This window comes from Ciconia boyciana, chromosome 5 (genome assembly GCF_034638445.1).
Source record: "Ciconia boyciana chromosome 5, ASM3463844v1, whole genome shotgun sequence".
In the NCBI taxonomy this organism is placed as follows: Eukaryota; Metazoa; Chordata; class Aves; order Ciconiiformes; family Ciconiidae; genus Ciconia; species Ciconia boyciana.
Window position 1 is genome coordinate 78,507,630 of NC_132938.1, and position 13,042 is coordinate 78,520,671.

Genomic DNA, 13,042 nt, shown 5'->3' on the forward strand with positions numbered 1-13,042 from the left:
GTCAACATATTAAAACTGAAATAAATAATATCCAGAAAGCACCCTCGGCTAATTTGCCTACATCCTTTTCATTCAGTTTGGCCTACTGAAAAATAATTCCAGCACGTCAATAGCCAACAGACATACTTTAATTTCCCAGAAGTCAAAAAATAAAGTTATTTTTCCTGTGCTGCCCCTCACCTCAGGTCTAAGCATCAAGGCTGAAAAGCAGGTATTATCTACCTTTGGAAAAGTTCAAATTCATCACACACTTCTAGCACTCTCATTTGGACCTGAATACAACTTAATTTTTATTTTGCTGTCCCTGACCCACCTGTTCATAGATTCAGAAAATAAAAGTACCTACACAAAAATATAAACAATAGCACTAGTGTTATAAAAAAATTAGCATACCTAAATCAGGCACATTTACAAAAACAGCCCATAACCGAGTACACGATGGTTTGGCTTAAAGGCTTATTGTGGCACACAATTTAGTCTAGAAGTTATGTCACTAAACACAACAGTCTTTATATCACTATTCAAACTATACCATATTACATGGCAGATATGTACGTATTGGTATAATGAAGTTATTGTACCTGCCTGTTGCTACAACGCTAATCCTTTGTTATGGTATTACAATTAATCACCAGCTTACTCTGGTGTTAGAAAAAACCTATTTCATGGAGAGAAGCTCTCACTGAGTTCTTATTTTGCAGAGTCGCAGTTGTAGAGCATCGTCCTTTGCACATTGGACTTATCTCCCAAGTGTTGCAGCACGATTAGTATTGGAAACAGTTCCATATTTTTTCTTTCTGAATTACTTCAGCAGCATTGCCATAGCTCGCTAAACAGCTGTATGACAAATAAAAATCTATTTGCAATGTTTTGATGTAATTTGGTAAGAAATTAGCTATTGGTATACCAGCATTTAGAGAAGCACGTTTAAAAGTACACACACAAAAAAACATTTAACCAAAACAGAATAGATTCACCTTACCTACTAACAGCCAAACAACGTTGGAGTCATGTTCTGTTAGGAAGTCTTCCAACTGCGTGATGCTTGGGACAAAACTATCATTTTTCCTTTGATCCATTGCTAAACTGTTTTTGCACCAGCACCTACAGAACTGAAGGAAAAAAAAAAAACACAACAACAACAAAAACCAAAATTAGTAAGAAGCACAGTACAGTTTGGAGAAAATTGAGTATGTACTATGTTAAATAATCTCTAACAGTCTGTTTCACACAAATATGAATTTACTTGTTTTATTCCTTCAATAACATCTTCATGATTCTCAGGTACCCTTTCTTCTACTCTAGAGCTCCAGAAACACTTCCATTCATCTCTGCTGAAACAAACAGTTTCCAGGCACGTGCCTCCCTAAAACAGATTACAGATCAACAGAATGTCAGAATACGCTCTCCAAATTTAGCACCCTGAATGCCAAGTACAGCACATAATAGCAAATAAATTTATAAAACTATTGTACCATAGCAGTAAGTCAAAAGGTAACTGAACATACAAGTAAAAAATGAGTCTGTATTAAGCCTTCTAACATTCAAAAAGGGTATATGACACAATATGAGACTGAACCCCCCGCCCCCGTGGAAGGGAAGGCCGAAGCAGACACTTTCAGGAGCTATGGAAAATTTCCATAACCTCCTAATCCACTGTGTCCATTAATTCTCTTGCTTTAAGATGGATTTCCATCATCGTATAAAAAGTGACTACATAGTGTCTCTGTTCAGAGAGCAGAAAGCCAGTCCTTCTGATCTTATACACTTATTCAAACCACCCATAAATCATCTTGCAACTGGGTTACATTAATTAACTGTGATTAACAGGGAATAGCTCAACTCAGTAATATCTGTAATTACACAGCAGTATTTTGCTTGCATTAGTTTCATTTGAACTCTTCTCCCTTGGACATTATCTGTCAAGCCTTCTTACAGGAAGATAAGCATTAATTCCGCCTTTTTTTTTTTTTTTAAACACCTTCCAGCTCCTGGCAGCCTGTCTTCCTGTCAGTGCTCAACCCTCAAAAAAAATGAGTAGACTTTATTTTTAGGAAGTCTTCAATGCTCTCCATCAAGAGCTCTAGAACATAAAATTAAGTAATGTTGGTAAGACCTTAGTTTTTGAGCAGCATAACATCTTTGGAATAGTCAGTATTTAGAAGTGTTAGCAATAAAGCTAACAATTTATCCATTTTTTCCTGTAATATCCATACTATCTCTCACTACTCTAACTTGAAAACAAAATGTAGAAGGAGAAGTTGAAAAAACCCTGCCTTTAATGCACTTATTTCTCCCCTACATTTGGGTAAATACAGTACCTTGAACTAAGAGCCTATGTTTTGAACTAAAATACAAGTGGAGTCCCAAGAATAAGCACTAACAATCTGTTCGCTACTTCTTCTGTAAGAAGGAATAGAATGGGGAGGAAAGAACATGAAAGCAATAAACAGAAGCAAACAACAACAAAAAAACCAACACCAAAACACCAGACATTGCTTCCAGTAGCGATGATAAAGCCACTAACTTAGCTTCCCTACAAAGACGAATAATAAGCATCACACACACATACACACACTTTACAGAAAGAAACCCTTGTTTTAGAAGGGACCTTACAAAGGCAAATTAAATCACGTAATGGCACTGTGATTTGCTTTAAGACATTGACAGTACCTTAATAAAAACCCCACATGTCAACTTGTATTATGAAGCAGATGATGCCTCTGCAGGCAGCCTCTAAGAGCCTTTAACCCGTGAATGACAGGGTAACTGGAGAAACCAAAATCACCACTTTCAGCACAAAGGAAGAACGAACTTGGTTTTTCCCATTCTTACCAAGAGACAACAGGGTCATTCTTTTGTGATCAAGACCACTGCAGAAGTGCTGTCAATTGGTGAGGACTGCTTATCACCACTATGATGTAATCCCTCGAGAAAGCAACCTGAGGCTTTTTCCTAAGAAATTATCATCCAATGTTACGTGATACTGAGGCAGGACACTAAATATCATTATGCTCTGAAAAGGACTGTGGCAAGACAACGCAGAGACTGCAAGTCATGGGATCCTGATAGTTACTTATTTAAATAAAGACCATGTTCATCATTTTTTGTCACCACTATCCATAACCATAAATTAAATATCCTTGGAAGTTTTCTGGAATACATTTGCTACTCACATGCAAATAAACAGAGGAATCCCCCATCAGTCATCATGTGTCAATACATCATTTTGGAGCTCCACAGCTGATCCTTTAACAACCTGCCCCACTGATGGGCACCCATCACCCTGAGGAAGAGGATGATGGCAATGAAAGTATAACCACCCAGAAATAGGCAGCAGCAACACCTGCAGGCTCTCAGTATGTGTCTCAGAGGAAGCAAGTGCTTAATCCATTTAGATTATGAAGCAATTTTGGCCTTATGAATTAGTGTAATACAAAGGGGATGCATGCAGAGACTTAAGTACTACACACTGTGTATAATGTCCTTGCACATTTATACAGCATGGAGAGGCAGGATCTGGATCATCATGACTGTTAAGAGATGCAGTCTTTTCAGGGACAGATATTAGCTACTTTCAGTAACCAGCATTTCCTTCTGTTGACAGTCCTGCACCTATCTGCCTTCATCTTCCACGCCCTACATACTGTACCTATAGATTTAAATTGTGCATACCTGTCAGTTGCCTGCACTCATCCACTCTCTGTTACATTTATTCCTACGGGCAAAATTACTTTGCAATCAGACAAAACATTAACTGTTGCACTCCCCAGGAACACTGACCCATAGGTTGATGAGCTTATAATTTACATTCATACTGCTACTCTGTTCTTCTGAAGTACCAGTATACTCTCAAAATCTTAAGAGACAAACTCTTGGAAGGATGAGACCTAAGACTGTGTGGGAAACTGACTTACCAACCGTGCTAATACAGGAAATAAAACATACCAAAGAGGAAGAGAAACCCAGAACTGCATGTTTACCTCTCTGCACTTATTTATAGTATTTTCTCAAGGTCTCTACTGTTTTGTGATTATGAGCTCAGTTAACATGCCAGAGCATAGTCCGAAACCATAACAAGTGTTTTGGTTTATTTGCCTCCCCCCCGCCTCTTTTTTTTTTTTAAGCACATCTTTACTAGTCAGTACATCACTTGTGGCTCTCATTTACCACATACCATGTTAATACATACAAAACATATTAGCTTTCTCCTGGGAGGAGGACAGGAAAAGAGGAGGATTCTGTGGGATTCTGTGAAGTGACAGAATCCCAATACTCATATTTATCTTCACAGCAGTCTTTTAAGGGGTTATGTAGTTGTCGTTCTGCAAATGAGATATCTGAAGCAAGGAGAGATAAAGGCCAAATCCTTTATTTATGATGCCCACACTGAAATACTTGGGCCCTGCTTTTCAGGTTCTGCATGTTTAGAGCACTTAGCATGTTCAAAGCAGACAGCCGACTGGCTTGAAGATGTGAGGTTCGATACTGATGTAGATTTGCTCCTCCTGGTCAAACAGGCTTTCTTCATAGCAGAAACACACACTTAACAGACACTTAAAAAAAATGCTTTTTAATTACTTGTGTCACATATTAATCCATTTTTCTCGCTACTAAGAAGACGCAAGTGATGTTATAATCCTGGGGGATGCACTTCATTTCCAGCCCACTTCCAGTATTCCAAACTCGATCCGATTTTCACAGCAAATATTCCATCTCTAAAAAGCCAAATACTCAAAAGCAGCTACTTCAAATCTTTATAAACACATTTAAATCGCATCAAGTAGGTAAACTAGTGTTAACCTCAGCCTGACACATTAACACTCAACACCGAGAACAAACCTCTGCTTGAACAAAGTCATTAAAAATTTACAGAAAGCATGCATGTATGAAAGACCTGACAAAAAAACCCACAACTGAAGCCCAGTCACCAGGCTCTTGGTCACCAGAGTGCAGTTGCTTGGCAGAGACAGCTGCAGGAGGGAGCTGTCTAGGGAGCAACAACCCACCTGTAAAAGGTCTGTCCTGCATCTATAGCTGAGGATAAAGGCAACAGATATCTTATTCAGTGCCTGAAAGCATTAGGGTAATATGGGTCTTGGGCTGTATAACAAAAGGAGAATGAGAAAGAAATGTCTGTTTATCACATCCTTTGTAACAATCTTTTTCTGGCACACCTTATAGAAACAGCTGAATAAAACTGGTATCCAAAGGTGAGGAAAAAAACTCGCGTTTCATGATACTGAGAAGAAACACTTTTATACAGTTATGAAGCAAGTAGGGAAATACGGGACCCTGCCAATCCCCTTATTATTACTAGAATTCATGGGGGGAATAAACCAGGACTTTAAATTTGCCAGACATATTCCTCAGATCTTCACAGAAATCAAGTGCTTACTGAATATATGTTAATTGATGTTATTAGAGGTTAATGACGATTCTGAGGATACTCTACTCCCAACTTCTACAGCAATTACAAGGCAGTGGAGTCACAATTACACCCAAAATGACACATTAAACAACAGGAGGTAAATCCCCCTAGTCTAAATAAATGAACATAGATAATATGCCCGCATGCTTCACATCTCCAGTAGAGCAGCCATACCCACAGCGGTTCCTTAGAGAAAAGGAAAGAAATGGCATTTTCGCATCCTACCCACCCCACCACTTTCTTTCAAGGGGTCTCCAGCAACAGCTGCTACGAAGTCAGAGCTTTAGATAATTAAATATTAGAAAGGAGTCTCACAAACGTAAACATGACTCGACTGAATTTTCCTCTGAAGGTATTGTGACATTGTCAGCACCCAGATGCACATTAGGCACAATTCACAAAACAAAAAGCTGCCAACCTTGGCATCTTTCCCAAAACACTCCAGCTAGGTCCGAAGACTTCAAACCTGTCGCAGCACAGCTTAGGAAGCTCGGCTATTCTTTAATCAACAAGCAAGGAAAAGAGGAAGGAAGACAAGGAAAGTTCTCAAAAAACACATGTACACAAAAAATAAGCTAAGTGACAGCACCCGCACAGCAATTCTGCCATCTGACATGTTGCATGGCTTCGTACCTTATACCCAATTAAAGATTAGCAGTTCTTTTCTTAAGGCCTATTTTCTTCCCCCTCTGCTAGTGCTTGAAGTAACAATAGCTGCAGACTGTAAACAAACTAAACTACTGCTTTAATTATACCAATGAAATCTGGCTACGACCTCCAGCGGAAACAGCTGAACTAAAAACAGAGCACAAGACAGTCACACCTAGTTAAACCAGTGTGTGGACAGTCTTAGTTAAACATAATTTGCACTACAGTAGCTTACATTAGTAAATAACATGTTTACTTAAAAATTAATTAAATCAAAATTAAAGTATATTCAAAGGAACTGTAAGATATAAGATAAAAACCATTCTTACAGTAGCCTACCTGATAAGATTTATTTTACCTAATAGAGAAATAGAAACCACCAGAGAAGCATCTACAGTAAAAAAAAAAAAATTAACACCCTTCTGAGAGCAGCAAGAAAAAACAGAAGAAAAAATCTAGTATCTACTGATTCAGTGTCCAAAACAGCAGAAGTGATATATTGTTATTTATTTATTTCTAGTAGTACAGGACATGAGTTTTAATACAGAAGAAATCAAAGACAAACTCCTGCTATGGCCACCAACATACAGTAGTCCTTGCATCACTCAACTGCTAGCCTAGGAATGCCTAACTGAACTTTGGATTATTTTTCATTTAATTTTAATATTTAAAAAATAAAAATATATTGTCTAACCTTGCCTCCCAAACTTGTTCAGGGGAGGGGGTTGTCTTCCTGCTTACATTGCCAGCTTTTGATGCTGCGGAAGAAAAAAAGGACAAGACCAAAAAAACCCAAACAACAGAACCTAAAGGCTCATAACAGTAGAAATAAATAAGAACTTCCCTTACGCACACTCCTCTATTTAGGGAAAAAAAAAAAAAATTCATTTTTGGGGCTGGTCTCAACAACAAGGCAATGACCTTTTTTTGTTTCCCCCTCCCTTTTTTTAATTTGAACTACAGCATTGTACCTCTGAAATACTCTATAAAATTGAGTCTTCTACACCTTACACATCAATTTTTCCAGAAGTACTTCCTCTAAACTTCTCCTCTGACACATCACCACAATTAGGGGAAAGGGGGGAATCTGCCATAAATCAAACCAAAAATCAGTCTTGTGGCTACATATACCATTATCCTTAAGTGAACTACATACAGATCTTCATTAGCATCTGTCTCAGTCTGCAGTCAACCCAAAGATTTTGGCGCAGCAACAAGTGCTGTAAGAAGTTACATAAGAAGATAAGCAGTTACTAGGAGAACACCACTGTAAGCACAAGATAACTCCGCACACTGCTAACAAAGAGCAGTAAACTCTTGCCTATTTCCCACAGGATAAAATTATGCAAAAGGACAATTACCAAAGAGCAGCTGATGCACATTTCACACACCAAATTTTTCTAACAGCATACCCAAAAGGGGTAAGTTACTTCAGCATGCCACACATGAGGATGAGAGCTCTCCCTAGAGAAGTCCCAGACATGCACGTACCTCCACCCAATCAACCTGAGACGATTCACCATGAGCAAAGTCTCCTCATGCAATGAACACTGTCAAATTGTGCAAATTCAGGCCATGATCCTAAGCAAACATCCCTGAACATCCATTTAGAGCCAACTGCCTAATTGGACCTTAATACTGTTTTTACCAGTGATTGCTTGAATAACCTACATAACATACTTTTACAAACAAGAGGACTACTCCCTCCTACACTCCAGTTCTTCTTCTCAGTTGCCAAAATTTCTGGCCCGATTGTTAATCTGGTCCTTACATTTTGCACGTAAAAATGGGGGGAAAAATGGGACAGCTACAATTAAAAAAAAAAGCCAGAAAAGTAGAATTAACTAATTAAATTACACAACAGAAGAACTCCCATGGCAACAGTCATGGTTTTTTCATACTAAACCTGATAAAATTATATATATAGATACATCTGTTGCAGTAAACTACCAACTTCGGAAGTTTTCACAAAGTTTAGTGAAGGTTGCTGTGGAGATGTGTCCTAAGACGGGAAACAAATCCAGACGTAGATTATGACTGGGATATCGGCTATACGTTGATCTTTAAGATACACCTCCACCATATTAACATGTTAAAGCATGTTATATTGGTAAGTTACATGGGATTTTTTTATTGACAATGTGAAGTGCAAGCACGTTATCGTTACAGCTTTAGACACAACAAAAAGCAGGTGCGTTTTGTGTTAAATCAGTGTGTGTGTGTGCACGTTAAGCCCTGTGAGGACGGCAGGCGCTGGCAGAGATCGTCTTTCACCGGCCAGGGAAAGGAAGAGCAAAACTTTCCTCGCAGGCCAAACAAGACTGGAAGCGCCTGAACTCCTGTCCTCTGACCTCACACCCTTTCTGCACGGCGTTAACCTACAAAAGACAGACGCAAAGGGAAAACGCAGGGACCCGTGAAACCGGAGGGGCTTCCCCTCGCACCGCTTCCACGGAAAGCGACGAGGCGGGGGAAGGACGGAGCACGCCGGTACCGGCAACACGACGCCCTGTGGGGCGGAGGAGGCAGCGCGCCAAGACCGCCTCCCCCTGAGCACCGGCGGGCGCGTAGGAGGCGCGGCGCGGCCCCCCGGCCCCCTCCCCGGCACGGCGGAGGCCCGCGCCGGCCCCAGCGCGCTGCCGGCACCCGGCTGCTCCCGGGGCGGGGGCGGCAGGCGCCCCTCAGAGCCGCCCCGCGCGCGGGCGGCTTCTCCCTCAGGGAGGCCGCCGGCGGCGCGGCCTGACAGGCCCCGGGACAGCGGCGGGGCCGACTCCTCCGCACCAGCCCCCGCCCCGCCTTCAGCCTGCACCGGGCCCAGCCCGGTGGGAACGGGAGCACGCCCCCGCCCCGCCCGCCGCGGGCACCGAGGGGCGGCTGGGCAGAGCGGCTGGGCAGAGCGGCGGGCCCGCCCCCGCCCGGCGCCCCCCGCACTTACGCCATCGCCCTCCGCGGCGGCTTCACCACAGACCCGGAAGCGGCGGCGGCCGGGGCCCTCCCGCACCTCACGGTGAACGCCGGGCCGCCCCGCCCACAGCGCCGCCGGCCCGCAGCGCCGCCGGAGCCAACCGCGAGGCGCCGCCGGCCCGCGGGGCCAATGGCAAGGGCGGCGGCTCCCGGAGGGGGCGGGAAGAAGGGGGGGCGCGCCGCCAATCGCAAGAGGCGGTGCCGTCCGTGTGTGTGTGTCTGCAGGGAGGGCGGGGGAAGCCTCTGCCGCCCCTTCACGGCGGGTGTGGGTGTGCGCCGCGCATGCGCAGGCGCTGACAGAGCGGGCGGGGCCCGGCTTCCTGTGGTGTGGGGCGGGCCGGGTGTGGCGGGTTTTCATGAGGGTGTCTCTAGCTGGTGAGCGCAGCCCGTAAGTGTGAGCCTCTTTGATGGCTTCTGCAACAGACGGAGTTGTCCGCCGTCGTCGCAGACACGTTTGGAGCCTCCCGTCAGGAGAAGCACTGCCGGCCTTCGCTGCCCCGGGCTCCCGTTCGGCCTCCGGTCACCGAGCAGAGGCTGTGCAGCTGCAGGACTGGGCGCCTGTCAGCCCACGGCACATACCGCTTTCCCGTGTGCGCGCGGTTTGATCATTTCTTAATTGGGAGGCACTGAAGTGTGTTCTTTACCAAGCGGCTGGGTAATTCTCTCTTCCGGCTATTCGTTTTGCTGTCCACTGTTTATGCCCTCCTTTGGGTGGCCAAAACTCGCCCCCAAAAGACAGGCAGATAAAAAGTTAATTATCAGACATTTCTGAGCACGTGCGTGGCCGTGACTTGACAGTCAGATGTAGTAAAATGCGATAAACGCACAGATTTCTGTAAAATCACCGCGGTGTCCACCCTACAGACGTTAGTAGTGTATCAGAGGAAACCGAAACACCAACCGCGTGTGCATGCATGCGTGTGTATCTCTTTCCATGTCGTACTTGCACGCTGTCCAGACAGGTGCTGACGCGCCATGTTCCAGCATCCTGTCTCTCACCGGGCTCAGCCGGCAGCAGGGCGAGGGGTACCCAGCCTTGGGCACCTAGATTAGAAGGCTGGTTTTACTGCTTTGTACCTGCAGAATAAATCCTTTGTGGAGGGGAAACACAGATCCCCTAAGCTAGCATCCTGCTCCCACTGGCCTGCAGCAAGACCTCTCTATGGGCTGCGTGGATTCACTTGAGCCAAAGTGAAACTGAGCCCAGCTGAGCAGAGCGCTTGTGGCTTCTCTCTACGAGCCACATGTTTTTGCCTTCTGCCCCACGTTGGCTCAAGCAGACCGAGCAGTTTTCCCTGCAGAGCTAGCTTTCAGCCGGATCAGCAAACAGCGAGCTGATCCAGCTCGCCGCACAAGGGCACGGATGCCCCTGAGTGCCTGGTGAGAGCTCTTAACCTGGTGCAGAAAGGCACCGGCAGGATTATCCCTTGAGCAGCATCGTGATCTTGCAGCACCGCAAAACAGAGGCGAACCCTCACCCCAGCTGCACCCCAGCGTCCTGAGCAGCGCGGCTGGGCAGTGCCGTGCTCCAAACAGCTTCAGGCATCCTCCGCCCAGCAGATGAGCTACCATCAAAGCAAGTGTTATCTAACGAGGTTTATCCTTTGTGTTTTTTTATTACATTCTCATCATACTAAGCATAGTAAGAAAAATATTGTTTAAATACTTCTGGTTTTCATAGTGAAGCCCCCCTTTCCACCTTATGCCCCGCTGTTGCTAGAGCCATGCACTCCAGCAATGCTCTGACCTGCTGCGCCAAGGGGATGGATGCTCAGGGTCTCGGGAGGCTCTTCCAAATGTTTTTATCCACATGGTGCCTGAAGGCCTTAATGACGACCATGCAGCTAAGTCACATGAAGAAATTTTAGCTGAAAACTAGCAGTAGACCTTGGGGAAGGTGGGCCTTTTCCTGGTGTAAGAGATGGAAAGAAAAGCTTTAATGCTGATACAGGCCTGGCTAGCAAATTGAAATATGGAGTTAACACAAGGAAAAATATTTACCCCTCTGCAACTTTGAACCTATTTGTTTCATAAAGGGCACTAATATTTACCTTCTCTGTAAAAGAAACCTGCACTCTCTTCTCAAGAAAATATTGTTATGTTTGAAAAGGCCAAACTGGATTTATTTTTAAACTCTATCAATTACAGGGCAGAATGTGTTCCAGAACAACCAAAATAAGGCAGAGGGAGAAATGGTTTCTGTTCTTAGTGTAATACCACAATTTAAAGTTACCAGGATTGAAATAGAAAAGCTGGGGTAGCTGAAATTCTGGGTCTTATCACAATTCCAGTGGTGGGGAGGAAATGCAGAGGCTTTGAATCTACTTTCCAAGAGATAAAATCACGAACAGAAGTTATTCCATGCAGTATTTTTAAATAAAGGCCAGCTTAAATCCAACCTGCCACCGTGTTTATACCAAAAATTAGTACATGTGCATATTGGTAGCACTTTGCCTTATGATAGCAAGTGGTATTGCAGTTTTAAATGTCTTTGGTCCCTTTCTTTGCTAATGCAGCGCTAATCACTATTTCAAAAACTGATAACAAAGAATAATTCTAGCAATTAGCAGCAACAGTTTTATATAATTTTTAGATTTGTATGTATTCAGTTTTCAGATCCCTGTTTTTTGATACCTGAGAGTTATTTTGTCAGCATCATCTGGCTTGGTCTAAACAAATTTGGTCTTCGCAGGCTCCCACCAAAGTGTGAGATCTTGCACATGGACAACCACCGCGGGTCACTGCGTCACAGCCTGGACCAGTGGAAAGCCTTGGGTGCTGGGCTTTTCTTTTTTAGGTGGGCACTTGGCGTTACGTTTTCTGAGCACAGTGCTTTGGAGGCAGGAGTGTTGTATGGGTGTGATGGGGAGCAGAGCTGGTGGTTGCCGTGGGTTAGCGCTGCACGAGGTTTGTGGATTCTCACAGCACCCCCGCCTGATTGCCTGCTGCTTTTTTGAAGATTGCATTTTTTGGGATGTTTGTCTGTGTTGCTGATTTCCATCACCAGTTTCATTCCTTCCATTGCCTCCCATGACCTTTTGGGGGAGTGTCCACAAATTAGCTCCTGCTATTTTCCTCCTGCTTTCTTTTCCTCCTCTCTCTTCTTAAAGGAGTGTTCCCTTCATTTTCTTCCCGATAAGTCATGATGCTGGATTGCTTCTTTCAGCTCTTCCTTCTGTACTCTGATGCCAGACAATAAAATATATTTGACATTTGAAATTTATTTGTAGAAATCACTTTTTAAAGGGTACACAAATAATCAAGGCTTCAGGATACGTTATCGACATAAACAAAACCACTCAGGTAACGAGAGAAAGGAGTTGATTAATCACCTTTCCCTTTTGTAATCCAGTCGATGATTCACATTTGAAGGACCAAGAAAGCCTCTCCCAACACATCAAGCCATTCTCGAGGTGGCTTGAGATTAACAGATGAAATACAATGCACTGTAATATGATTCAATACTTTAAAAGTAGAGTAACATAATGACTGTCATATCTAGACTAACATTGGGGGGGGGGGGAGAACTAAGTCGGGGTTCTTTCAGTCCCGTCTGCTCTCTAACATACCACAGGCTCGTTTGCTTTTTGGGGGAAATCTGGCAGCTTCTGATGGTGTTATGTACATGCACACAGCACTAATGGCCCCAGCTTGACTGTTGTCCTTGGGGTATAACTTCAAGCTTGCCCAGATTTTTCTCATGGTCCAGAAAACAGAGAATCCTTTGTGCTTAATTCTTTGCAGCCTATGATGTTGCGTCTTTAGTTATTAATGTAGGAATTTAGAATAGATTTTATAAATGTTGTCTCATCATATAACTTTCAAGTTAAGGAAAATTATAACCCTGTCCTCTACGCTTTAACTTATTTTACATCAGGTGGCATTCCCATTTGCCTCAGAATGTTTATTTTTATGCCTAAAACTCGAAGTCTTTATTTGTAAGGAATAAAGAGTAAAAGCATCATCTTTATTTATACCTCCTCTGTTTTGCAGTGGAAT

At 43.6% G+C, this 13,042-nt stretch overlaps 1 protein-coding gene across 10 annotated transcripts in view; it reads right to left on the reverse strand.

Annotated features, from left to right (window-relative positions):
• BLTP1 (bridge-like lipid transfer protein family member 1) overlaps positions 1 to 9,128 on the reverse strand; it is a 131,542-nt gene extending 122,414 nt beyond the window's left edge. For 9 of the 10 annotated variants that reach the window (XM_072861371.1, XM_072861368.1, XM_072861367.1 and 6 more), the window contains exons 1-3: positions 9,015 to 9,102; positions 1,247 to 1,366; positions 983 to 1,112 (exon numbers count right to left, since the gene is read on the reverse strand). In XM_072861371.1, coding sequence (XP_072717472.1) covers positions 983 to 1,079 — 97 coding nt within the window. In that variant the 5' untranslated portion in view covers positions 1,080 to 1,112; positions 1,247 to 1,366; positions 9,015 to 9,102. Of the gene's footprint in view, positions 1 to 982; positions 1,113 to 1,246; positions 1,367 to 9,014 lie in introns of all 10 variants that reach the window. The other variant, XM_072861365.1, reaches the window with a different exon arrangement.
• Between the last annotated feature and the right edge of the window lie 3,914 nt (positions 9,129 to 13,042).